This window comes from Passer domesticus, chromosome 15 (genome assembly GCF_036417665.1).
Source record: "Passer domesticus isolate bPasDom1 chromosome 15, bPasDom1.hap1, whole genome shotgun sequence".
NCBI classification, from domain to species: domain Eukaryota; kingdom Metazoa; phylum Chordata; class Aves; order Passeriformes; family Passeridae; genus Passer; species Passer domesticus.
In genome coordinates this window covers 14,264,396-14,291,273 of record NC_087488.1, presented here as the reverse complement: position 1 = coordinate 14,291,273, position 26,878 = coordinate 14,264,396, and the positions used below count along the sequence as shown (strand labels likewise).

Genomic DNA, 26,878 nt, shown 5'->3' with positions numbered 1-26,878 from the left:
TGCAGGAAGGAGGTGAAGGGTAAGTGAAGTTGCTGCACACGTGATTTACCTATGGTAATTTCAACTTTCAGCAAAGCTGTCTGGCTGTTTCATCTCGTTGTCTGCTTGCAGTCAGACTTCAGTGACTGCAGGGAAGAGCCTTATCTGTAGCTTTGAAGAAACAGGGCAAAATAAAAAGCTCTTACAAAATAAATATTACCAAGAGCACATTCACATGCTTTTACCTGGTCCTCCATAAAGGAAAAACAGTATTTTGATGGCATTTCTTTCCTACTTTTGTATCTTTCAACCTATGGTAAGTAAACCTATGGTAAGTAAACGAGCAAGACCAATAATCAAATATGCCTGGAAATTCTTATTTTTCACCAGAAATACCTTAAAACACCATAGACAAAAGGGGGAAAACTCCTGTAAAAACCCTGCACTTGGTAACCCTGAGAAAAGCTGTTTACAAAACCTCACTGAAGACCTCAGCTTGTCTCCACGCAAGTTTTAACCTGACGTCCCTTTTACAGCCTCCAAACCTGATGAATAATTCATGCCTGGGATAAAGCAGAAATATCATATTCACCAATGCTTACCTAACAGAGAAACAAAGATTGCAAATAAGTAATTTATTAACCCCGAACCGTGTTGCTGCTTGAACAGAGGGCACAACTCAGCTTTTGATGGAAAAATCACTCCTGAGCCGAGGCAAGAGCAGCTGAGACCCCCGTTCTCACCAGGCTCCAGCACAAACACGCCTCGTCCTGAACTCAGTGAGATGCCAGTGGGGAAAAGCCCCCAGGAGGGGCTGGGAGCTGCCACCCTCCTCCTCCTCCTCCTCCTCGGGGGTCGCAGCTGCCCCTGCTCTGGTGGGAAGCCACAGCCCCGCGCTCGCCCACAGCTCCAGCCGCTTTCTCAGGCATTCCAAAATTTGGCCGGAGTCTCCTTTTGCAGCACGCCCCCCTCCACGGCTGGACGCCTGCCTAATTGCGTATTTATTTATTTCTGCATTTTCCCAGCTCCCCGCACACACTGGCGCAGGGTGGGGGGGGGGGAAGCCAAGGCCGGCTCCCAACGCAGACCCAAAAAAAAAAAAAAAAAAAAAAAAAAAAGAACACCAAAAAAAGAGGGAGTGCAGCTCCCCACATTCCCCGGAGGGTGGGAGGAAGCAGGGAAGCGCAGGGCGGGCTGGGAGTGGGGGGCAGGAAGGGGGGACGCCAGCGGCATCGCCCACCCCCTTTGCTTTGTGGGGAAATTAAAAATAGCTGCGTCCAAAGAGTGGCTGCAAGCGCCACAAAGAGCGTGTTGAGCGCAGGCAGCTGCAAGCTATTTGCTGCCCCTGGTAATCAGCATCTCGGCTTGCAGAACCCCTCCGGCCCCCCCAGCCCCTTCCTCCCCTGCCAGAAGCTGCCGCTGCCTTTCTCCAAGCCACATATGTCATGTCAACAATCAATGAATGCGGGATCTCTGCCGGGGGAAAAAAAAGGGGGAATGCGCTTTGATTTTTGGAGCAGCTTTGTTGCCTTGTTCCATTCATGTCCTCGTCCTCCTCGCTGAGCTGTCACTGAGGGGTTTGCAGCACCGAATCCCACCAGTCAGTGCCAGGATAGCACATGATCCTCAGCAGGAAGAGGGATGTGCCAGCTGCTGGGATGCTGCTGCTTCCAGGAGCAGGGAAAGGGATGCTATCACCCAACCTGCAGCCCACAGCCCACTGGTGCTCCTCACCGACCTGATACGGTGGAAAGAATTAAACCCAACCCCATCCCACCACATGGCTGCAGCTGGTGGGCTCAGGGATGTTCTGCAGGCACATCAACAAAATGGGGTTTTTGTTGGTTCCTTGGGTGGTTTGGTCATTCACATGTGCACTGGCATGGCCACCCAGGGACTGGGGGATGCTTGGGAGCCCAGCACTGCCCTGGCTTGGAACGAGCTGGGATCAGGCACCCACTGCTGCCCTTCCCCTGCTGCCTGGGGGACCACAGGGCCCATGCCAGGGTAACTGCTCAGCCTCAGCTGCGTCATTTCACTGCCAGCCCTGACATCTTCCCTCCTAAATGCCATCAGAGCTTGATTTCCACTTTAACCTTTTCCAGTAGATACAATTTTTCCTTTACCAAGAGCCCACAGCCAGGCTGGAAGCCACAGGTCCAGGAGTCACAAAGGAACTGCAGCTGCTGCAAGTGCCTGTTTCACTCTGCTCCCCCACGAACAAGATAAATGCAATCTAAACTCCAGCTCACTTCCCTCACTGCCTCTGGCACACGTCTTCTACAGAAACATCTTTGCTAGGTCCCGAGGGACGAGGAGTGGGGAAAAAGCAGAAGGATGGAGCCACTTGAACCCGTCCTTGCTGCTCAGCCTAAGAGCAATTCCAGCTTTGTGGCTCGCCCTGCAGAAGACAATAGGGGCTGTGTTGTTTCCAGGAAGGAAGCACCTGGGCCAGGTCATCAAAGCAGCTTGTGTTAGGAGGTCGCTGGCTGCACTGAGCTTTCAACTCCACTTTCATCCTCTTTCTGCCTGTTAACTCCCAAACCTCCCACCGTGGATTGTTTCCCACCAGAGCCTCTCCTGAGAGGGTCCTGCAGCCACGAAATCGCCTTCTTGGGGGGCTTGGATGTGGACAACAGTGTTCTCCAAAGCTCACAATACACCCAGGCACTTTTGGGGCCCCAGTGATGCCCCTGGCCATTGTCAATTGCCGGGACTCATGATGGAGCCATCCTGGAGAAGAGCTTCCTGTTCCCTCAGCCCCCTCCCAAATTCTCCTTCTGCAGCTCAGCAGTTTTACCTTCCCAAACTAAAAGACATAAACCAGAAGAGGGTTCAGCAAATGTAGGGAACCATTCCTGGAGGAGCCCGGGGTGTCCTGGCAGCAGGACCCACCTCTCACAGCACCTGGGGCCAGACACTTGGAGCAGAGAGAAATGGGAAGATATGAACACCCCAAAGCCACTGTTATGGGATCCCCACACCCAGCCCCAGTAATGACACTTGCATCAGCACCAAGGCAGACAATATAAAAATACAAATGAAGATTTGTGTATCCTCCTCTCACCCCTTCAAGGCTGCTTGGTCCTGACTTCAGCAATGTCCCGGGGAATGAGTTCCCAGGGCTCCCTGTAGGTTCATGGACTTTTTTCCCCCAAATCAGTATTGAAAATTAAACACAACAAATTCCTCAAAGATCTCTGATCTCTGTTCAGAGTCACCAGCACTGGTGCTGTCTCTGCAGCTCCTCTAGAGCAGTCACAATGATGTACTTTGTCCCCTCTCCCTTGCACCCTGATTTCAGGTATCCCCTTCCTGCCCAGATTCCCTGAAGGAGAAAGGATCTCTGCTTCCCAATTTTCCCATCATTTCCTTATGTCTACTGCATCATCTATGAGATACACACCAAACATCCCACATAAAACCTCACAGATCACTGTCCACCCTGACTTGACTACATCCAGTCTTGAAAAAAAACTGGGATGGGGGGGTCCCTGTCACTGTCTGAGCCTCACACAGTCACTCCCACCCAGCCTTTCTGTCTCTGCTTACTTTAAATTTTAAACATGCTTTGATTCAAGCCAAAGGCTTTTTATGCTAAACAGAAACTGAAAGTCTTGATCTGGCAAACGGAGGCACTGGCAAAATTGTGTCCCCACTGGGGATGAGGGGAATGGGGTTTGTAAAGCCTGGTGCTCCCACGGAGGAGGGGGCAGGGAGAGCTTGGAAACACTTAAATGGCAAAATGTGTGGAAAAAGTAAGGACAGAGAGGCCAGGATGTTTAAGGTTCGTTTTTAATCCCTGCCAATGAATTTCAATTCTGTGCCAAAACTGAAGTAAACTGCTTTGATCTAAAAAGGAGGGGGGAAACACACACACGGGCTCTCAGCTTCTTAAAACAATACAGATGACAAAGGAGGTAACTACAATGAAAATCAACACAGCACAGCTCTGCTGACAGTGACATTTTTAAATGCCCCTTTCCTCCAAATAAAGAGGTGTTTGGACAGCAGTGAATTAGGAAACAATAATCACACAGGTCTGTGGATCACAGCATCAGCAAGCATGCATCCCTTCCTCTGATCCCCCTCCAGCTGCCACCAATGCTTACACCATTCTCTTTTTTTACCCATTTATCAGTTCCTTAGGTTTCTGTGGCCAGGAGTGGAGCCTGGGGCCGAGCAGGTCTCCAGATGTGACCCCACAGCCCTGCTGTGTAGTGCCAGACCTCCCACCTCTGAGCTGGCCTCTCTTCTCCTATTTATACACCCAGCCCAGGGGTCCCACTGCTCCCTAACCATTCCCAGATGCCAGGCTGGCCTCAGTCTCCATCTCACCCCAGTCCCATCAGCCCCCAGCTCCCTCCTGACCTCCCTCCGTGCCATCACAGGCTGGAGCAGGGATGTCTGCTCCATTGTGCTGAGGTTAATGACATTATCATCCATCTGAGTTCCTGATTTAGGAGCAGGACCACCCTGCTGTGAGCTCAGGAAGGGTCTGCAACACCACCATGGAGGACACAACCATCCAACCCCAGCAAACTTTGCATTGAGGTGGCTGACTACTGATTCAAGCATCCTTTTAGATCCCTTCCCAATTTCACAAAGCAATTTGACTCCAGCAACAAACAGAAAGAGCAGAGATAGAGCTCACACATTTCAGCAAGCTGGGAAGTGCCAGACACAGACTGAGGTCAGTTTGTTGCAAAATGTCATGCCCAGGGATGCTCCTCCTGAATCCCTGCAGGGAAACTAGAAGAGCCCATCCAGAAGATGCTCTCACCTTGCCTTTCATCCACAGCACCAGAGAGTCTGAGATGCTCCCAGACAAGCCTGAATTTTGTCCTGTTTTCAAACCAGCATATGCACAAAGCAACAAGCCTCTAAATTAATAGTCTCAGCTACCAAAAGGAAGCCTGATATGACAGGAGAATACCCCCAGGGAGGATGCAACATGCTAACCTAGTAAAAATCCCAGCTCAAGAGAAGCGACACAGGGGTAAACTGAGGCACAGAGACAAGGCCTGGCTTGGAGATGCAGTGATTCACTAAGAAGCTAGCCTGGAGATCCAGACCCACTCCTCTCTCTGGATCCATCCCAGGCAGAGCCTGAGGCCACGGGCCCACCTGCAGGCCCAGGGAGGGACATGGCAGTGCTCTCCATCCCCACAAACCCCTCCTGCCCTTCCATTCCCACGCAGGCGGGCTCTATTTATAGCGACCTCGGCCGCTAATTATAGATCACAGCAATCAAAACAAAGGCAGGCAAAGCTCTGCACTTGCCACTCGCTGGCTCTGGCCCCTGAGCCCAGCACTATTCTTGTGGCAGCTCCCAAATCCCAACCAAAACCTCCCAGACCACCCCAGCACCACAGAGCCAGGCTGCTCTCCCACGGCAGTGGTTTCACTGGAGACCACAGGGTGTTTTACCAGGAGAACTGAAACTTGTCCTTGGACACTCACAACACAGCAGCCCCAAGCCTGCTCTTTCCTGCTTTCCCTCAGTAAGAGTGGCTTTGTCATCTCCAGCTGCTGCAGAGAAGCATCATCCCCTGTTCATCATAAAACCCAGCATGAAGGTTTATCAAACAGCAGAAGGAAGCCACCATCGGGGTGCAGTCGTGGATGCTCAGGATGGGAAGGCATCCCCAAGGGATCACAGAACCTCCACATCCACCCACAGTTGGGAGGCAGGAATTTCTGCACGTCTGAGCAGGCTCAGCTTAGCCAGGGCTCGGCAGAGCTGGGAACAGCTGCTGGCATGGACCCTGCAGAGGGAAGGGGGTGGGATCTCCTGGGCATTCCCAGTGGCCAGGCTGGATCTGGGTGTCACCAACTGCACCCAGCCTGAAAGAGGGAGACCCCAGGGTATGGCAGCTCAGCCTGGTCCAAGGGGATGAAGGTCCAGAGCCTGTGCAAATTCTCTCCATCATAGCCATCATGCAGAACTCATTTTGTTTTCAGACTGGAACCATGGCAGAGCAAGGACAGACAGAACGACTGACACACAGAAAGAAGGTGGCCAAGCAGAAGCACAGACTCAGGATGAGCTCTGGGATATCCCTGGGCAGATCTCAGGAGAGAACAGGACAAGCAGGACAGCTGGTGCCTGCTTGTCCCACCTTCCATGCCCAAAACGCTCCAATCCAACACCAAACTTTACCCATCCCATGGCAAAAGGCTCCCTGTGCCCAATGCTGCCCCATTCCACAGTCTGAGTACCACAGCACCCACATCTCTGGGGACTCCTTGAGGTCTCCTCAACCTGGGCTTGTGCTTTGAGCTGCCCCTCCACACCCCAGTGCCCTCCATCCTGCTGGGAGCCAGGAGCAGAACCTCCCTGGCCAGGCACAGGAATGTCTCCATCAGCACCACCAGCCCAGGACTCCCCTCCCAGGCTCACTCCTTCTTCCAATTCCACTTTTAATATGAGCAGAAATTGCCAAACCCACAAAATTAATGTCTGAAAGGTTCAAGCAGAGCCATTCAATCCCAGCCTGCCACTGCCTGGGAGGTCTCCTGTTGCATCAGACCCTCCTGGGATCCATCACACCACAAGTGGCCATGGGGCAGCGAGTCCAGGAGCCAGCACAGTGCTGTCACACTGCCCAGGACAACATCCCATGCTGCACACGTGTACCTTCCCTTTCTGTTTGTGTTTTTCTATTTTCTCCCTTCTCAAGGGGAAAAAGCCCAACAGGTGCCTGGAGAACTGTGGGATGCTCCTGCTGTCCTCTGGATGCTCTCTGGCCCCTGTGGCACAGGACTAGGGCACTGCCTGTCTGCTGCTGCCCAGATGTGGCAGAACCTGGGGCAGGTCAACCTCCTCAGGATGCAAAACAGCAAAAAAAACATTCTAGATTGTGTTTCCCAGCATTTCTGCACCTCTGCCCTCAGACTGGAGAATCTCCCTACTCCACCCAGACACAAAGCACCCTCCTGTCAGTGTGGGATAGGAAACACCAGCCCAGTGCAGAGCCAGGATGCTGACACTGAAAATGTATTAAAGCCTCCACTACTCCTACCCGAGACATTTAAATTATTTAGGGCACTTGGACCAACCCCAAGTAAAAATACAAACAAACACAGCATGAAATCTGAGCCACACTCGCCAAGCCTCCTCATTCCACAGTGCCCTCACAGGAGATACTGGAGGAGGACCAAAGCACACTGACCTCTCAGGGAGCCTCCCTGCCACAGACACAGGTCCCCATGTGTCCCTGTCCCACAGGTGTGCTCTCTCCAGCTGGTATCCTGAGCCTCCATCCCAGCACAGGGTGTTCCCTGTGCCAGCCTGCTCAGCCTTGGGCACCCTCCCGTGGGCTTCCTGCAGCCAGCAGGATAGATCAGCACTCCTGGGTGCTCCTGGGACTGACCTACTGGGCTCTTCAGCCCCACTCTGCAGCTCACAGTGAATGGGTTTGCCTTCCTTTGATCCCCTTTTGCTGATGGGAGCAGTGCTGGTGACAAGCTGCAGCTCCAGGGCGTTCCAGCTGACCTACTTTCCACGGGCATCGCTAGGCAGGGCCTCCTTCTCGGACACTGCCAAGGTGATTCACTACAAGCAAAACCCAGCTGGCACCGGGGAACTGGGCAAAAAGGAGGGGGAACAACCTTGGGGACCCCCTCCAGCACTTCCTGCCAGCGTGGGATCTGTCAGCAACTGATGAATGCCATGCCAGGAGGGACTGGCACGCCTCCGAAACACCCACCCATCCTCTGCAGAGCTCCCACACAAACCCAGCCTGGCACAGAGTCAAACCCAGCGAGCACAACTCTCCTCCAGCCTGGCAGAGCACTCCAAGGGCAGCAGATAACCCAGCTGATGCCCAGAGCCTGGACAGAGCCAGGCAGCACTCACCATCTCGTCGAGGGCATAGCGCAGCAGCCCGTGCTCGTAGAGGATGAAGAAGCGACGCTGCCATTTCTGCAAGAGAAGACATCGAGGTGGGTCATGGCAGTGCCCACCAGCCCCTGGGCCTTGCTGGGAGCACTGGAGCTGCACATCAGCTGGCAGGGCTCTGCCAAAGGTCTGTGTGCACCAGCCCACATTGCCCAATGCTGACTGCCCTGAGCTCTGGCAGCCTTGAGACCTTGACCATTCCCTGGGGAGCCTGTTCAGAGCCTGATCATCCTCTGGGGCAAGAACCTTTTCCTAATATCCAAACTAAACCTCTCATGACTCAGGTTCATTCCATGAATACTGGGAACACCAGAAAGATCTCCAGACTAAGTGCTCTGAGCCCTCAGCTTCATCCTGCACCTTCCATTCCAGCATCCAGTGCTGAAGGATAACAGGGTGTCATGTCAGATGTCCCCCAGCAGCACAGGAGCTCAGTTTGGATGGTGGCTGCACTGCTGGCATGGCTCTGCCCAGGCAATCCTGGCACCATGCTGGCACTGCTGCCTCTGCAGCTGCACAGAAAATCAGATTGGAGAACTGATCTGGCTGGAAAACTGCCTTTTTTTTTTTTCATGTGTGCCAGGTTTTTTTCAGCCAAGAGCAAAAACTGGTTGAGCAGGCTGAAATAAAAAAGTCCTGGATTCATAGCCCCAGTGCAGCAATTCTTATCTCACTTTTCTCAGCCCTTTGGGCAAAGTCCAGGGTGCTCAGGGACAAGCAGAACTACAGAGGACCTTGTGGACCTCCACAAGCCCCAGCTTAGCAGGCAGCCTGGTTTCTGGGGAGATCCAGGTCCCATGCCCCCTTTATGTCAGGCCAGCAAGCCTGTGACAAGCTGTGACTCCAAATAATGACCCATATACCCCAGGCTGAACTCAGAACCCAATTCTTCTTCATTCGGGAGCAATTTTTTTTATTACAAACAGCTCCCAGAACATTTTGGCTGCGTGACAGAGGGTTCACGGACCATTGCCATCCCTCCCACGCACAAGACAGCCCCATCCTGGCAGCCTCAGCAGCAAGCTCCCTGCAAGACAAGCTTGGGGACAGGCTGCAAGTCCTCGTCACAAGCCAGCAGTGAAAGGACATCAGCCTGTCCACATCCTTCTGAGCCTCACACCCCCCAAGACAGGAAAGTGGGGGATGCTCCGACCCCACAGGATGCTGCTGTTTCTGCTAGACATGAGAAAACCTCTTTGGGAAGGAGCTGAGTGTGTCCTGCTCTGTCTGCAGGTCCCTGCTGCCAGCACTTGCCTTCAGAGCTCTGTAGGGTTGAACCAAATGGGAACCACCACTCAGCCCCTTCCTTGCTGCAGGATTTGCCTGACATAGGTATATCCACACTAGGGGATGGGATGCAGCCTCCCTCTAGAGCTCTGGGCACGCTCAAAATGAGCTGCAGAAAATAAAGTAGCTGTTTCCAAGCCTCAAAGGAAAACTGTGAGCCTTTCTGATAGTCACAGCACAGCTCAGAGTCACACAGCCCCCACCCCACTGGCCTGAGCGCCTTCCTGGCAGCATGGCACGTGTCAGACAAACCAGAGCAACATCAAAAAGCAAAAGCAACAAGCAATAAAATTGCACAGACTGAGCCTGACCCACACCTGCAGTGCCCCAGGCTGCTGCCCAACACGGGAGACCTTACATCCCAGAGAAGGCATTCCAGCCTTGCTGCCAGAAACATCTCCCAGCTTCCTGGTTTGCACAAGAGAATAGGAGCATGGAGGTGCCTTCAGCACTCCCAGGGTCACAGCCACCTCCATGGGCAGGGACAGCCCTTGCTGCTCCTCCTGCCAGCCCCACCAATGTCATGGGGAGGGGATGTCTCAGTTTCACTCACCCGAGAGCGATGGACGGGGTTGTCAAAGTCCGTTCCTTCCGGGGCCAGCAGCAGCCAGCCACCATAAATGGGTTTGGCCTGCAAAGAAACAGCAAAGAAACACTCACACACAGAGGAAAACGGCTCAACATGGATCAGCACCACAGGGAATCGATGGTCAGGGACCACGGGAAACTGCAGCAGCCCCAGCACGAAGGCAGCTGTGTGAGCTCAGCCTGCTGCACGCAGGCAAACTCAGCCTTCCCAGCGCAGGGAACGCGGTGTCTGATGGCAACCCGTGGTGTGACACACACTGTGTGCCAACGGGACTGAGACGAGGACTCAGGAGGAGGCAAAACCCCAGCCACAAACTCCAAACACAGCTGCTCCTGCATGGCACCGTGCCCGGAGCACCAACCTCCCGGGCGCTGCCGAGCGGCAGAGCCCATCCCCAGCGCGGCTCTTCCCGTCGCCATCGGCAGCGTGCCTCTACTCCAAAGCAAAAACACACTCCAAAGGAGAGCTCGATGTTTTCCGTTCGTTAATTAAGAGAGGAAAAACTACCCGGCGCTGGCAGTTCTCCAGCTCCCAGCCGCTTCCCGTGCTGTGCACATCCAACTCCTGCTTCCCTGCAGGGGCAGCCCCTGCCAGCCGCTCCCCCCGCCAGCAGCGGCCAGCGGCCCACGGCGAGCACACAGGAAGGTCAGAGCCAGGAGGAGGGAAAACAGCTCATTCAGCCAGCCGGGAAGAGAAAGGGAAAGAATACTCGGAAAGAACCTTGCAGCACTGCCGTATGTCAGTGGAAAAAGAAATATCCAAGCTCTTTGCAGCGGTGGCTTGGATGCAGAAGTGGCCAGGGTGAAGCTGACCCATGCCATGGCAAGCGGTGGGATGGGGATGGGCACCGGGCACGTCCTCCCACGCAAACTCCCGCAGGCACCGCTCCCGCTGCCTTGTCAAGCTGTGAACGATGAGCCAACACCTGGCAAGGGCTGGGGCCAAATCCTGCTGCAAGACTGGCAAGACATTGCCACACCAGCAAGGCGGCTCCACAGATACCAAGAGAGACCAGGAGGGAGGAAACCCAGAGCACAGCCAGCTCCAGGAGACCCTGGGTGTGGGAACATTGCTTTCCACCGTGGAACATCCCATGCACGTCCATCCTGCCCCAGCCAAAAAGTCACAAGGACACACACTCCCAGCTCTTCTAGTACTGATTCAGTTAATCTTGTTTCTTTCATTCTTTTCCGTTCCTTAAAGTTTAAAACTGTTTCCAATTCAGTACCTCCCCTAGATTCCTTCTGCCAGTTTCTGTGGTTTTGTAATGTTAAAAAAAAAGTTTCCCCTCTGGAAAAATCCCTGCAAACAATAGAAGAAACTGCCTATGCACCAGAAACTGTCAAATACATGAAGCACTGAGTAAGCAAACTGGAAACACGCCGGAGGAGACCTTTTACTGTTTATAAAGTGAAAAGAAATAACAAAATCTCTTATCCCCTCCACAATATGACATACCAGCTCGAGGTGTTGCTCTCCCAGCAGCTGGGAAAACACGATTTGAGTAGACCTTCCTTCCTTTCCCCTTTAAATGAGATTTAAACTGATGAAAACAAAGCGCTGGGATTGGGATCCAATTTGGGGGAGTTAGGGGGGCCCAGGGCACCCCTACAGCTGTTCCCACGACCACAGTGGGGGTGCAGAAAAGCATCTCTGTGCACCACAACCCTCCCTGGGTTTGGCACAGGGCCCGGAGCCCCCCATCACCCCTGCCCAGCTCACCTGGATGCTGGTGCCCTGCTCGCCCATGGCCCCCATGCCACCTCCAGCTGCTCGGCACTGCTCCGTGCCCAGCTCCGTGCCCGACTCCGTGCCGCCCACGCTGCCAGCGCCCCGCAGGTGAGCCAGGCTCTGCCACTCCCCCGGCACACCCCAAGCCGCCCGTGACGCATCCGGGCCCACGCCAAGGGAGGGCTCCAGAGCAGGGGATCCCAACGCTCCCCGCCATGCTGGGATGTGGCCACGGCCACCCTGGAAACAGCCAGACACCCCAAATGTCTCCTGTGTTTTACAGGGGAAAAGCAGAATTGCAAATCTCTAATGATGACACGTCAGAGACACTTCAATGGGTCACTGTGAGAAGAAATGGCGTCCCCGAATTTCTGTGAGAGAATTTGGGGTGAGTGCTGAGCAGCTGGGCTTGGGAAGATCTTAGGAGTGGCCTCCACCATGCAGGAACAAGAGGATGACAGTGACAATGGCACGTGACATCCCCAATGCTTGGCACCAAGGCAGCACCTTGGTGATGCTCTCAACAGCTCTACGGGCAGGGCTCAGCTCTCCTCCTTCCCCCAGTTTTCCCCTCTGTGCCTCAGCACAGATTCTCACCAAGACCAAGTGCTCAACCCAGCAAAACCCCATGAGCAAAAACTCTCCCTGACCCCAGCCACAGCACTGCAGCCACACAGCCACTGAGCACCGCACAACATCCTGCCTGTGTGGCAAGCAGCAGGCGGGTCCCAGTGACACACCAGGGACAAAGTAACCGTGAAATCAACAGGGGACATCACCACCAGGGCCAGCAGCAAGCAGCCTTAACCCAATATCACACGCAGGAAATCCTGCCCTACCTCAGCCTGGCTCACACCCCCCAGCAGACATTATTCTGCCTTCAGCCATTCCAATTTTAGCTCAAACTGTCTGTAAATAAACACCGAGCACCTGAAATACACACCCTTAACACAGAGCACGGTCATTTCTGCACCAGCATCATAAAAAAACCACCAGTGGGCTACACTTAGTTTGGCAGATGCATCCAATTCCAGATATTGAAACCAAAATAGCTGAAAGGTATGAATTAGAGCCAGGCAGCGTGGGCAGCCTGGTTCCACCCATCAACAAATGAACACGCAGCAGCGCTTTTTAAAGCCAAACCAAAACAAGCTCCTGCTAAAACCAAGCAAATGCCCAGAGAGATACAAGCATAAATGAAAGGGATATGAATTAGCACACAATGTCTGAAATAAGCTCATCACACCTGCATTGGAATGGCCCTGCTGAAGCAAGGCTTAAAATAAACCCAATGTGGGAGGCAGGTCCCGGGGGGTGCTGGAGCACCAGGATGGAGCTGGAATCACACGTCCTTTCCACTGGCTTGGCTTCTTCTGGAAAGCTCCTCAAGAGGAAGAAAATGCAACAAGCAAGACCTCAAATCAAAAATTCCCTCTTCCAAGGAAATGTGTCCAACTTCACGTTTAGGGACGGTGTTAGAAACAACCCCAGGGTTCCCAGGATGCCTTTGACCACGCAGGGCCCTGTTTGCCTCCTGGCAGCTCCGGTGATATCCAAAGGGCAGCTCCACGTAGCTTCTCCACAGGTAGCAGCCACACAGGGTGCTCAGGCACTGGGTGGGTGGCTTTGCTTTTATCCAGAAGGCACCTGGTCAAAAGGTGAGCCACAAAATGCTGTGGGAAAGCAGAGTGGAGAGCGGCTGCTGATGGAGCTGGGGTGGGGTGACAGTCACCCCACCACCACGTGAGAGGTGCGGCCGGTTTGCAGCCCCACAGTGCCCAGCTCCATCCCTGGGACTGCTGGAGGCTGACTCAGGCAGAAACACCCCCACGTCACCACTCCGCTTCCTGTCACACCTCTGGGAGTGCCCAGGTATCGGATCCCACCTTTGATCCGACACTGGAGCTGGGCTGTGGGGCACACCAGCGCCTCACCTGCCTCTCAGGTCGCTGTTCCAGCCATGCTTCCATCCCCTCAGGCCTACAGTGCATCCAGCCCAGAGCCAGCAGCACGGCGGGTGGGAGGAAGCGGAGAAGGAAGCGGCCCCAGCTGGGTTTACACAAAGCTGTCAGGCTGCTGTGCTGATGCTGCCCAGGCACGGACAAACCACCCCAACCAGCTCCACCAGCACTGGGAACACAACTCCCAGCAGACGGGGAACTGGGCTTGAGGGACGTGCAGAGCCACTCATCACTTCCCAAAGCCCAGGGTGAGAGAGGAACCCCTGCACAGCCCCAGGGCCACAGGGCACCCGCTTCCAGGGGGCAGGATGGGTCACAGGAGCGTGGCAGCCCATGGAGCACCAAGCCACACGGCTGGAGGTGGGCTGTGACACCAACCAGCTGCCTGCTGGGACAACCTTTCACACCTCCTGTGTTTTTGATGGCACCTTCAGCTCTTCACCTTCCCACGCAAACCACACAGGCACGCAGGTTTAAGCAGAGCCACGCTGTGCTGGCTTCACAGTGCTGCAGGAGCTCACTGCACAGGGTGGAACGGGAGAGCTGTACTAACACCCACATCCACTCTTAGGGTCCAGACTCAACCCCACGGCAGAGTATCACATCCCCGCTGGGGTGCTGGACACCTGGGTGGGCTGGGATGCCCCCACAGGCAGTGCCCACCCACCCCACACGTTCTGAGGGAAGCCCGAATCCATTGCCGGGAGAGACTCCTGGCTCCGAGCGCGTGGCGGGAGGGATAATCTGTTTAGGCTGCCGGCAGACGTAATCAGCCTGTCTCGGGTGGAGGCAGGGCTTGTTTTGTTCAGGCTTGGCAACTGAGCGGGAAGGGGAAGAAAAATGGATTGTTGCATCGGAGCTTTAGGCTCTGCCTCCAGCACTGGGAGCAGGGAGCCCTGTGCAGCAGGGAAGTGATGCAAGGGCTTCCAGCAGCCCTACAAAAGAATGATGTACCCAACCTGACCCAGGCTGTGGGTGGATCCAAGGTGGAACTTGTTCCATCACCTTTATGGGTCAGCCCCAATATTCACCAAAGCAGCCTCTCCCCTGCTGCTTCCCACACCCAGGGGAGCACAACGGGGTGACAGCTCTCATTCAGACCCAGAGAGGGGGGACAGTAAGGTCATCGTTGCTTGTGTGCTGTCTCCTGACCCACTCAGAGCTCCTCAGAGACAGGGACCCGTTTCTGGCACAGTTGAAGGAGAAAGTCACCACAAATACTGTGGTTGCAACCTCAAAAGAGGAAATCTGGGCCGTTCCAGCTCCGCTCTGCTCACAGTTTTGCACACCTTGGAGCCAAGAGAACATCGCTGATGGATGAGTCGGAGCAGCCGTCACTCGGCAGGAATGGGGAAGGTGACACGGTGTTCAGGGAGGGAGTGGGATGCAATAGCCAAGCAGGCGTTCCTGCCCATAGCATGGCTTCTAGGAACTGAGACAGGCATCACTTAACATTCTGTGTGCTCCCAGGGGGATGGCAGATGGAGACCCACCAGAGACCCGTGACCACAGCTGTCGGGAGGCTCTGCAAACAGTGCTGTGCAAATCCACACTCCAGCAGCAATCCCAAGGGCCAGGATGAAGCCCAGCCTCAGTAGTTAAGCTGCTTACATCCCTGTTTTCCTGCCTCTAGAACACTTCCCCTCTGCTGTCTGTCACCTGGTGACGCCAAACCCCAGTGCGGAGGCTGCAGTGCTGCCTCTGAGCATCCACGACCATTCCTGAAACAGAAGCACTCTCCCATCCCCCAGATCTTCCTCCAAGTGGCTGCTCACTGCCCCTGGGCTCAGCCCAAACAGTGCTTTTTCCAGGATGAGAGCTGGGCAGCTCCTGGAAGCCATCATCCCTGGATGATGGGGAAAGTCTCTTCTCCATCCATATCCTGCTCTTCTGCCAAAACACATTTGCACAAGGCCACTGCGGGAGCTGCAAATCCCAGGCTAGGATTTCACCACCAACACATCACCACACGCAGCGCAAGGCCAAACCAGACTGGACAGACTGGACTTGGGGCACAAGGAGCACCAAGTGCCACTGCCACGGGCCATGGTGGGCACTGTGCATGGCACAGCCCTCCTGGCACAACGCTAGCACCGACCCAGGCTCCGGCAAATCCCAAAGGACACAGCTGCCCCAACAGTTTGCTGTGTGGGCAGCGGGAGTGACCGACCAGAGGAACAGGAAGAGGAAAGGTTGAATTCACCTTCCATGCAAACACCCCTGGTCCCAGGGCTGTGCCTGGGTCCAAGAGCTGTCGGAGCAAGAGCTGGCAGAGCCGGCTGCAGCACGCACAGGGAATCGGTCAAACAGCAACAAAACAAAGCGGGACAGAATGGACTTTGCAATTCCAGCTCCTTCTCGAGCAGCCCTGAAGCCGGTGTGCCTGGCAGCAAGCAGCCATATCTAACCACTTCCCACCACTGGCCTGCCTCAGCGCCTGGGAGAAGCCGCAACATCTCTCCACAGTGCTGGAGAGGGGATTTATCACTCTGTCGGCTGCCGGCGCAGATAAGGTGCGGCGCCATGCAAAAACCCAGCAGCAAGTGAGTGTGAGCAAAGGGGAAGGTTCTCCAGCACCCAAAGGCGCCACCACGTCCCTTCCCCTGGGCCGGGTGGAGGTTCAAGTGCACCCCAAATCAACACCAGTATCCCACACAGCTTCCGAGTGCCCGCTGCCCTCCCTGCCTGCACGTCATGCCCGAGGATGGGATGCTGCCCATAGGGCAAAGCCACCATGAGCCTGCTCCCCAAGCCCCCTTGGCTATGCCCTCCAAGTCCCTGCCCTCCACAGCCACCGACAGAAGCAAATTTGACATTTGCAGAGAAATCCCCCCCTGTTCAGTGCTAATAATCAGTCAAGTAGAGGCGGATTTTTCCTGCATGATACAAGCAGCGGGGAGCAGGGAATGCAAGCGTGGGGGCTGCTTTCCAGGAAAATGGGGCTTTTCCTCCCAAAAAGGAGCAGAGCTGGAGGGAAAACTGTGGCCGGGACATGATCCCTCACCCTGTCACCCTTTGGACAATTCAAGGAGTCAGGACAGGACCCCTGCAGCACAGGGCATCCCAGCCCCATGGATGCAATGTCCCAGAGCAGAGCCAAGCCTGTGACCCAACGCTGACACGCTGCAGCCTCAAGGCTGCTGGCCACCAGCTGCTCAGCATCCAGAACAGTAGGAAAGTGATCATGTCCAATGGAGGAGAGATGGAAATAACCACCCCTGTCACTGGGCAGGGGTGTCACAGGAAGAGGCAGTGGGAAAAGTCTGAGAGCTTTATTTTCTAACTGGGTGGTCCTCTGGGCATCTATGCCATGATGTCTAATAAAAAGGAAAAAAAAAGGGGGAAAAAAAAGACACTGGTAGCTGGAAAGATGTCCTCAAATTCCTCTATCTGTGCCAGTCCCAGCTCCCTGAGAGAGCAAATGCATGGAGAAAATTAAAAGCAACTGTTTTACACTCTGCTCTTCTTCCAATTCAGGCCAGGCGAAATTTTTAGGTTAATTCCCAGCCTGTCCCATGTTGTTGGGAGCTTCATCTCACAGACCAAGGGCATGTGTGTGCAGACATGGACTGGCCTGGAACAGCCAGTGTGGAGAGCAGGGACCCTACGGGGTCACCCCCACGAGAGCTGCTTTTGAAAAGGGTCCCACTGGACAGGCTGGCTTTCTCTTGGAGACAGGAGGGGGATGCTGGGAACCATCCATTCTCCCAGGGCAGGTTCTGGAAAGTCAAGCACCATACGAGGTTTGCAGGTGGTTACAGAGGGACCGTGCAGTGCCAGCATGGGCGTGTCTTGCCAGGAAAGTGGAAATTCCCACAAAAAGGGAATTTCTCCCTGGATGGGAAAGGAGCAGCATAAGACAAGCTGCCAACAGGTGGGTGGCACAGCCAGGACACAGCCACCTACAGCACCACGCCTGCCAGCAGCCAGATCCTGCCAGCACACAGGATCAAGGGATCTGACAGCCCACTACCCACAGCAACAGATTTTCCCCAAAGGGAGAACAGCTGCGCTGACTGACCCAGTTTTTCCCCATGCTGTGCAGGCACCCCAGAAGGTCAAACACAGACTGTGGGGGGCAAGGGCACATCACCTGCAGCCCTGGGAGGGGACAGTCACATCTCCAACAGGTGGTGGGACCGCATGTAGCTGCCCCAAATCACACGGAGCCCCGTCCGGCAGCACAGCCACGCACAAAAACAACTCGTGAACGCAGCGCTCCCGGGATTAGGGACTTAGCGTCCGCACAGCCCTTTGAAGTTGGAAGTGCTAAGTCTGATTATTATTAGAGAGCTCCAGCTCATTAATCCTGATGTTTGGGGCTGGATTTCCCCCCTCCCAGCCCCATTCCTAAGCCGGTTCCCGAGTACGACGGAAATCCACTACTACCACTAAATATTTGTGACTCTTTGCAAACACACTCTGGGTCTCTGCCCCGGGCGGCTCCAGCGCCCTGCAGCATCCCGGGAAGCAGCGGGGGCAGCTCCTGACACGCACGCAGGTATTTTTATCTAATAAAAATCCAAAAGGGACACGAGTGCGTAAGTGTGAAGTACCTTCACCTTTCCTCCAAGCCAAGTACAAAGGTCAGATGACTCCAAAAGACTTTTCTAGCCCGACTCTAGGTAATCACCAACACTGTCCCGGTCCACGGGGCGAGCAGGGTGTGATGGGCACTGAGCCCCCATGCTGCAGAGTGGGACACCCCCAGCCCAAACGTTTGAGTGAAAAAGGCAGAAACATTCAGAGCTGTTAAACGAACCGTTATTCCTGGGTGTGCTTCGGAGCGAGCACACCCCCACATCCCGCCGGGCTGCGAAACGGGGCACAGACCGGGGCACAGACCGGGAGGGGAGGCGGGCAGGGCGGCGGGGAAGCGCCGGGGTGGCCGCGCTCGGGGGGCTGCGGTCGGTGCATCACACCCTGCCACAGCCACCATCTTATCTGGGAAGCAAGCGGGATTACTTCACCCCAGCTGCAAGGGAGAAGCCGAGCAGGACTGCGCTGTTTTCCCAACCGGAGCCCCCCGCGCAGGGCCTGGATCCGGCCACGGCGCTGACCCCGACCCCACGGGAACCGGAGGCGGGGGCAGCCCCCAGGGCCACCCACCACCCCGACGGCAACAAAGCCAGCGAGGGGCTGCCCCAAACGCGTCCCTGGGTCCCCAGAGAGGTGGGTGGCCGCCGTGGCAGGGCGGGCAGGCGCTAGGGCGGGCTGCGTGCGATGCTTTGAGCCCCCCAACAAAAGTAAATAAGCTTTGCACCATGAGGCAGCGCTCGGGAAGGGGCCGGCCGGGAGCGGGGGGCTCTTCCCGAGCCCCCTCAGGGACGGCTCCTTTGTCTGGGCACGGCCGCGACGCTCCGCGCCGCCCGCCCCTTTCCCGCACACACCACGGCATTTTTTTCCAGTTACATTTTTTCCATATTAGCCCTCAGATTTCACGATGCCCCCCCCCTCCGCCGCCCCCCCAGCGAGCGCAGCAATATGTCTGATCTCATTGCCATAATAGGATCGGGAGCGGGGATGGCAGCCCTGGCCCAGAAAGGTGTGGGAGGAGGGAGGGCGGCCCTGTTCCCCCTCACCCCAACACCACGGAAGGACCCCCGCATCCCAAAAACGCCCCCATGTCCCAAACACCCCCTGCCATGGGAGCGCCGGCCTTGGGCCTGCGTGAGGCCGGGGAGGAAGAGGAGGAAGGCCCAGCCCTGGCAGCCCCCCAGCGCTGAACCCTCTCCGGAAAGGGGCTGGGGTCCCCTTCCCACGTCCCCGGGAGGGCAGGGGGTTGTAGGGCAGGGGGGTCATGTCCGGCACGTCCAGGAGGGGATGTTTTGTTTCCAAGCGAGTTTTTCCCAGGACTTTCTGGACCGCCTGATGGAGCCCACAGGACACCCCCCACCTGCTGCTGTGCACCCCAGGAGGGGACGGGGTCACCCCAAGTGCTGGTGCGGGACCCCAGATGGCCTCAGGGGGTGAGGCCCGCGGGGAGGTGGCACTGGGGTGAGCCATGGCCCCAAGGACCAGTGGGCACCGTGGGTGCTCCGTGGGACAGCGCGGAATCCGTGGGGTCAGCACGCATCCCATGGGATATCTGGGCACCCTATGGGACCAGAGAGCACCCAAAGCGCTCCTGGACATCCCACAGGCTTTGCAAATACCCGTGAGTCCCTGTGCTGTCTGTGGGGTCAGCAGGCACCCCAAGGGACCATACACTACAGCAGGCACCCGCTGGAATCACTGGATACCCTATGGCACCGGAGAGCAGCCACAGGGCTCCTGGACACCCCATGGGATCCGCAAACACATGTGGGGTCCCTGTGCTATCGGTGGGATCAGCAGGCACCCCATAGGACCACGCACCACCCATGGGGTCAGCAGGCACCCCATGGGACTCCTGGACACTTTATGGGAGCAGAGTGCACCAGTGGGGCTCCAGAACACCCCACAAAATCCATGGATATCTGTGGGTCCCTGGGCTATCTGTAGGATCAGCGAACATCCTATGGGGTTCCTAGATACCCTATGGGACCAGGGAGCACCCCTGGAGTTCCACAACACCCCATGGAATATAAGGATACCTGTGGGTCTCTGTGCTATCCACAGGACCCCACAGCATCCCTGACCTGATCCCACGGCACCTGTGGGAGTCGCAGGCACCCACAGGACCCTACAATATCAGTGTCCAGCAGGCACCCCTAGGAATCCCACGGGATCCTGTGCCAGCCATGGGGACAGCAGGCACGCGTGGCACCCCAGGACGTCCGGGGACCCTACACTATCCATCGGGACACCCATGGGACCCTAACCTACCCAGGGGGCTCCCAAGCTACCTGCGGGACCCCAGGCTACCCACGGTGCCAGCGGACACCGCACGGAGACCCAGAGCGCCCTAGGGGCGGGACGCCGCGCTAGATTTTGGGGGGAAAACAGTGAGTTTTGGGGTGAGATCCCACCTGGTTGAGATCCTCGTCGTTGAGCAGGTGGGACTCGCGGGGCTTGAAGCAGTTCTGGCACTTGCTCTTGTTGAAGATGTTGGCCTGGAACTTCCTGCAGGGATTGTCCTTGGCGGCCATGGCGCGGCCCGCGCCCGCTGCGCGCCCGCTCAGCGCCCCGCGGAGCGCCCGCCCGCCGCCGCGCCCATCGCCGCCGCCCCGCGCCCGCGGGGGGCGTCACGCCAACGCGAAAACCCGCGCGGAACCGCAGGGAACGCGGCCGGGGGAAATCAAAAGAGGCAGCGCAGCGCACAGCGGCCGCCTCTGCTGCGGCTCAGCGGGCGCGCATGGCCGGGCGGCGGCGGCGGAGCGCGGAGGGGCGGCGCTGCCCGCGCCGTGCGGGACGGTGAGGGGCGGCGCGGGGCTCGGTGCGGAGCGGAGCGGGGCCGGGGCTGGGGCCGGGCGTGCGGGCGCTGCGGGAGCCGCTCCCGACTGCGCCGCCCGCAAAGTTTCCAGCGCCGCGGAGCCAGGCGGAAAAGGGGGCGGGACCGCGGCGCGGACGGACGTGCCCGCCCGCCAATAGGAACGCGCCTCCGCCCCTAACGAATGGCCGCGCTGGCCAATGGGGAGAGAGGAAAGGGGCGGGCGCGGCGGGTCCGCCTCGGCCGCGGGGGAGCGGGGGGTGCGCTGACAGCTGGGGCGGGATCGGCCCCCATCGGCTCCGCTCGGCTGCGTTCGGCTTCGCTCGGCCCCGCTCGGCCCGGCTGCGTTCGGCCCGGCTCGGCTCGGCCCAGCTTGGTTCGAATGGGATCGGCCCAGCTCGGTTTGGCTCAGCCTTGCACAGACTGGCTCAGCTCAGCCCAGCACAACTTGGCGTGCCTCGGCTCAGTTCGGCCCTGCTCAGCCCAGCCCAGCTTCCTTCAGCCCGAGTTAGTTCAACCTGACTTGGCTCAGCCTGGCACAGATAAGCTCGGCTCTGCTTAGCCTGGCACCGCTTTGTTTGGCTCTGCTTGTCCCAGCTCAGCTCTCTCCAGCCTGTCTCAGCACAGCTCAGCTCAACTAAGCCTAGTATGGCTCAGTTCAGCTCAGCTCAGTTTGTCCCGGACCAGCTCAGCTCAGCTCAGCCAGGCTTTGCTCAGCTCAGCTCAGCCCGTTGTAGGAGCAGTTGTCCATTTCCCCCACAGAATGACCTCCCCACTCAGCCCACCCCCAGCCGTGGGACACATGGTGACACAGGGTGACAATCCGTGACCCTGACCCCGTCCCCAGCCCTGGCACACGAGGGCACACAGGGGTCACCCACCCTGGGACACTCAGATTAGGCGGGGACAATGTCCCTCACGCTCCTGTGGCACCTCGGTGACAGAGCAGGGACAGGGGCACAGGTCCCTGCTGTGCCACCGCCCTGGGGCCAGCTGGGAGCTGCTGTTTGTCCAGTGAATTTTCATCCGGTGCAAACCGGCAGGTAAATATTCCTGACCGGCTGATAAGGACCCGGTGTGAGGCCACAGGTTTGGCTCCAGCTCTGCCCCTGGCTCTGCACAGAAGCCCCAGGGAAGGCACCTCAGTGCCTGTGGAGCATCACTGGGTCAGGAGAGAGGTGGGAACGCTGACCCCGGGGCAGAGGACAGGGCAAAGTACCAAGTGGCACCTCCAAAATGCACCCGAGACTGGCACACCCCACCCCAGCCAAACCTCACCGTGGCACAGAGCATCTCCCGCTCACCCCACGGTGTGGGATGGGGCCCTGCTGTGAGGAACAGACACGTGGATCTTCCTGGATTTTTGGGGCCAGGAAAAACCCGTCGGAGCAGAGGTGACGGCGCGGTCCCCTCGCGCCTGGCGCTGTCCCGTCGTTTGATGTGGCACCCGGCCTGGGCGGCCTCGCCACGCCGGCTCCACGCTGTCATCCCCACTAAATAAAGCCCAGCACAATTGCCTGCTTGTTTATTAATTTCTTTGCTTCATCAAAGGCAGCTTTAATCATCTCCCTCGCTCCTGCCAGGGCCACTGCAGCGCACACCGTGTGCCCCGGATTGGGATGGGACAGCAGAGCCCCAGGGACCCCAGGGCATCCTCACCCAGCCCACGTGGTGATGCCAGGCTGGGGCTGGCCACCAGACCCCCACATCACCGTTTTTGGAGGATTTCCCCACCTTCTCCTTGATCCTAATGTTATAAAAGCAGCATGACGCTACCCCAGGAAGAGAAGATCTTCCCCTCTGGAATGCACAGACCCTGCTGCCCTCGCTGTGGGTCCAGGGTTCACCTGGCACATGACTGCGGAAATCCTGCTCCGTGGAGAGGGTGGATGGTTTTCTCAACCAGCTCTCGTCCTTGCAGGCTCCCCATGGGCCTTCTGGACACTTTATGGGACCAGAGAGCACCAGTGGGACTGGTGCACTGATTCCCCTCTCCTCCCTCTCTGCTTCCATCCTCAATGTTGGATTACTCCAACATTGTTTGCTGAGCACCTGGCATCCCACAGTTCCTACAGATGCCCAGCATTTATTTTTCCATCCAAAAGCCCCTCTGCAGCTCCTTGGACACCTCCATGTGTCCAGTCCCTCTCCACCTGCTCAGGGCACGGACCCCAGCGACTGCAGGAGGCCTCCAGGAGGGAAGGGGCTGCTCTTTCCCTGTTTCCACGGGGCACAGAAGGGCACAGAGCAGTCCCTGCAGGCTGTGCCTGCCCCGTGGGCCGGGGCCGTGACCTGGCAGCGCCTGGCGGGAAGCGGCTGCTGCCGGGGCTGGCTCCAGCCTCTCCAAAAATCCAGCTGAACGGGACGGGCTTCTGCACAAACCTGTCAGGCCGCATTCAGCCGTGCCGAGCCGTGTGCTGCTGGAGCCTCACTGCTGGAACCTCGCTGCGACATCCCCTGCGTGCCCCAGATGCTGGCACTGAGGTCCCCAAGGTGTGCCATGGGCTGGGTGTCCCACCCTGTCATCCCATCCCATCCCATTGCCAGCGCTGTGGGAATGCCCGGCTGGAGCTGCCGTGTCTCTTCAACCCACAGCCAATTTTTTTTCCGGAGGAGTTTTCTCAAATGAGGGCAATTAAAACAATGGGAAAATGGAAAGTTTTTGTCAGGGAGCTGCGGTGGCAGAGGGGGAAGGTGCTGTGGTGAGTCAGCCTTCCAAAAAGAAGCGCCAGCGCCAGGTAAACAAGGTGCAGAGCAGGAGGTGTTAGTCACCAGCCCCAGCCTTGGAGGCACCGGCAAAACCCTCCAGGAAAGGATCCGGCAGCTCCAAATCCCCCTGGAGAGAGGAGAGCAGCCCCTGCTCCTGTCACAGTGAGATTCCACCACCAGCACCATCCCTGCCCTGGGATGTCACCGCTCTGGGACACTCTGGGGACGCTCTGGGGACGCGGGCCGGGTGGCTGTGCCGCGCTTTGCCAGCTCTGATGCCACACATTTCCCATTTTTCCGCAGGGCCGGGCAGGAGCAGGACAGCTGGGTGCTCCTCCCCGGTGGCCACGGCTCCCCACAGGACCTTGGGCAAGTCACTGGATGGCTCCGTGCCGCCGTCATTACCGCGGAGCCAGACAGACAGACAGACAGATGGATGCCCGGGGGAGAGGGCAGGAGTCACGGCTCGGAGCTGGCGAGCCCTGGGACCCACAATGGGATCCACTCCTGCCCTGCCCCACCTGCAGTGCTGGGATGCTGGATGCAGCCCTGGCTGTGCAGGGACCCAGAGCCTTCCCCAGCCCCGCCTGGGGAACATCTGGCAGGGGAAGCACTGACCCAAAGGAGGCCTGGGTGCCCCTCATGCCACCGTGTGTCTATAGGGGTGAGACCCCATACGGGGGGGAAACCCATATGGGGTGAGAAACACCATCCTGGATGGAGAGAAAGGCCCTGGGCTGCCCTGTGCCAGCTGACACAATCAGAGTGGTTTAAGTTGCAGGAGACCTTAAGGACCATCTTGTTCCACCCCCTTCCACTAGACCAGGTTGCTCCAAGCCCCATTCAATCCCATTTTTCCCACTGGGAAAACTAAAAGACCCACTGGAGGAAATCCACAGCACTCAGCTGCAGCTGATGCAGTCCAGAGGGGAGGATGCAGCTTCCATGGGGCTGGAAAAGCCCATGAGGATGGTCCAGAGCAACCTGGTTTAAGGTCTGAGCTTGTCCCAGAAGCCACAATAAATCCTGTCCCACCAAGCAGAACTTTCCTCTTGTCCAGAGATGCCAAATGTCTGCGAGTTCATACCTTTCTCCTAAAATTGATTAATTACACTCACAGCTGGGTTATCAGTGCCTGCTGCTGCCATCAGACCTTGCTGTGCTTTAGCAGTTAAATCCATATCTTTTTCTCCCACCTGGTTTTCCTCACTTTTGGCTGCTGGGCAGGGCAGAGGAGATCCCCCTGTGAGGCTGCCTGCCCTGCCAACCCCTTCTCACCTTATTATCCCTGCTAGAAACACCACCCTGTGCAAAAGCCAGTGCTCTCAGCCTCCTCTGTCACTCGCCCCCTTGGCCACCGCCCCGGAGCCGTCGGATGTCTGCTCTGCTGACTCCATAGAATGCAAGTTCCACAAATGAAAATGTCACATGGCCCTAAATTAAATACTTTGGAGAAACCCATTATAATGCAGCAGCACAATTAGCTTTATCAGCCAGCCCAGAGTCATGCCAAAAACCAAAGCCGACTCACTTGACAGGAGCTGCCATCCATGAAACCAAGCTAACGACCTTAATTATATTTTTAGCTTCTAATTTTTGGCTGACACTGTCCTCAATTACCCAGCCCATAATTTGTGCAGGGACGGCGATCAGCCTCACCTGGCCTGTAATTCCCAGGATCAGCCCTTTTATCCCTTTTAAATATTAAATTGACTCCCACTGGCCACCCTCCAGTCCTCTGGAATTTCCCCAGGGTTTTCATGTTAAAAATTAACAGCAGAGTTCCTGGGCAGGCTGCAAACCCCTTCCCATGAGGGTGCTGCCAGGAAAACACCTCTCCAGAGAGAATTCAGCAGTGAGGACAAGGAGTTGTTCCCACTAGGTCAAAACTCCACGTAATCAGATCAGCTGTTCAGGCCAAAGATTGTCCTTTGACTCATCTCCCTTATCCACCACCCACGCTTTACACCTCAGCACACAGCCCTGGCACTGCACCCTCCTCTCCCTGCTCCTTCCCTACACATTTCTAGGGCTTTTTCCTCATTTCTGTGCCAGACCTCAGCCAAGCCAGGTCTTTTCCCACCTGCCCATCCCTGGTCTCCAGCTGGCTGCTGGTTTTGGGGAGCCAGCCCCGAGCACAGCCTGGATTTGGGTAAAACCCTTCCCTTTTCCTGATCTGTGCTGGTTTTGGCAAGGAGGCCGTGGCAGCCCCACCCTGCTGATGCACAGGGGCAGCTCTGGAGCCTGGGGCACCCCGGGCTCTGCTGGCACGGCCTCTGTGAGGGTCAGACCCTGGCACAGGGGCTGCCACCGCGCCCAGACCCCGGTAGGCACTGAGCATCCCTGGGGTGGCACCCAGTGCAGCCCCTGGGGTGGTGCCAGGACGAGGAGCAAAGGAGGAATGGAGCAGTGTGGGCTGTGAGGGGGGTCCTGAGCCCCCCAGCTCTGGGGGTGCCACAAATGGAGGTGCCAGGGAGGGGCAGGAGCCAGCCCGGAGGCTGCATCCCACACGGACGTGTCCAGGGCTGGATGGGGCCTGAGCAGCCTGGGATGGTGTCCCTGTCCCTGTCCCTGTCAGGGGGTGGAACTGGACGAGCTTTAAGGTCCTTTCAAACCCAGCCGTTCCATAAATTGTGATTCCCTTCGGCCGGGCTGGAGCGGCCGCGTTGGAGGATTCCGGGATGAGGGAACAAACAGCCGGGCTGGGCTGGCCAAGGGTGCCATCTCCTGGGGACAGAGCCACGGAGCGGATCCGGGGACACGGTGACAGAATGGATCCTGGGGACACAGTGACAGAATGGATCCTGGGGACAGAGCCACTGAACCGATCCTGGGGACAGGACAGATCCTGGGGACAGAGCGGATCCTGGGGACACAGTGACAGAACAGATCCTGGGAACAGAGCCACTGAACTGATCCTGGGGACAGAACAGATCCTGGGGACACAGTGACAGAACAGATCCTGGGAATAGAGCCACTGAACTGATCCTGGGGACAGAGCTACAGAACCGATCCTGGGGACAGATGCAAAGATCAGATTCTGGGGACGGAAAGATCCTGGGGACAGACCAGATCCTAGGGACAGAGCGCATCCTGGGGACAGGCCAAATCCTGGGGACAGAGCCACAGATCAGATCCTGGGGCAGATCAGATCCTGGGGACAAATCCACAGTACCACTGAACCGATCCTGGGGACACAGTGACAGAACAGATCCTGGGAACAGAGCCCCAGATCACATCCTGGGGACAGCCGTGCCCAGGAGCTCCGGACAGCAGCGGGGACAAGGAGCCGCACCCGGGGATCCCGGGGACATCCCGGGCACCCGGGGATCCCGGGACATCCCGGGCACACGGGAATGGCCCTTCGC

At 57.2% G+C, this 26,878-nt stretch overlaps 1 protein-coding gene across 9 annotated transcripts in view; it reads right to left on the bottom strand.

The window, feature by feature from the left end:
- Window positions 1-20,901, bottom strand: part of MPRIP (myosin phosphatase Rho interacting protein) — a 73,022-nt gene extending 52,121 nt beyond the window's left edge. For 5 of the 9 annotated variants that reach the window (XM_064390275.1, XM_064390280.1, XM_064390279.1 and 2 more), the window contains exons 1-3: window positions 20,401-20,900; window positions 9,723-9,800; window positions 7,841-7,906 (exon numbers count right to left, since the gene is read on the bottom strand). In XM_064390275.1, coding sequence (XP_064246345.1) covers window positions 7,841-7,906; window positions 9,723-9,800; window positions 20,401-20,520 — 264 coding nt within the window. In that variant the 5' untranslated portion in view covers window positions 20,521-20,900. Of the gene's footprint in view, window positions 1-7,840; window positions 7,907-9,722; window positions 9,801-20,400 lie in introns of all 9 variants that reach the window. The other 4 variants (XM_064390281.1, XM_064390282.1, XM_064390283.1 and 1 more) reach the window with 4 other exon arrangements.
- Between the last annotated feature and the right edge of the window lie 5,977 nt (window positions 20,902-26,878).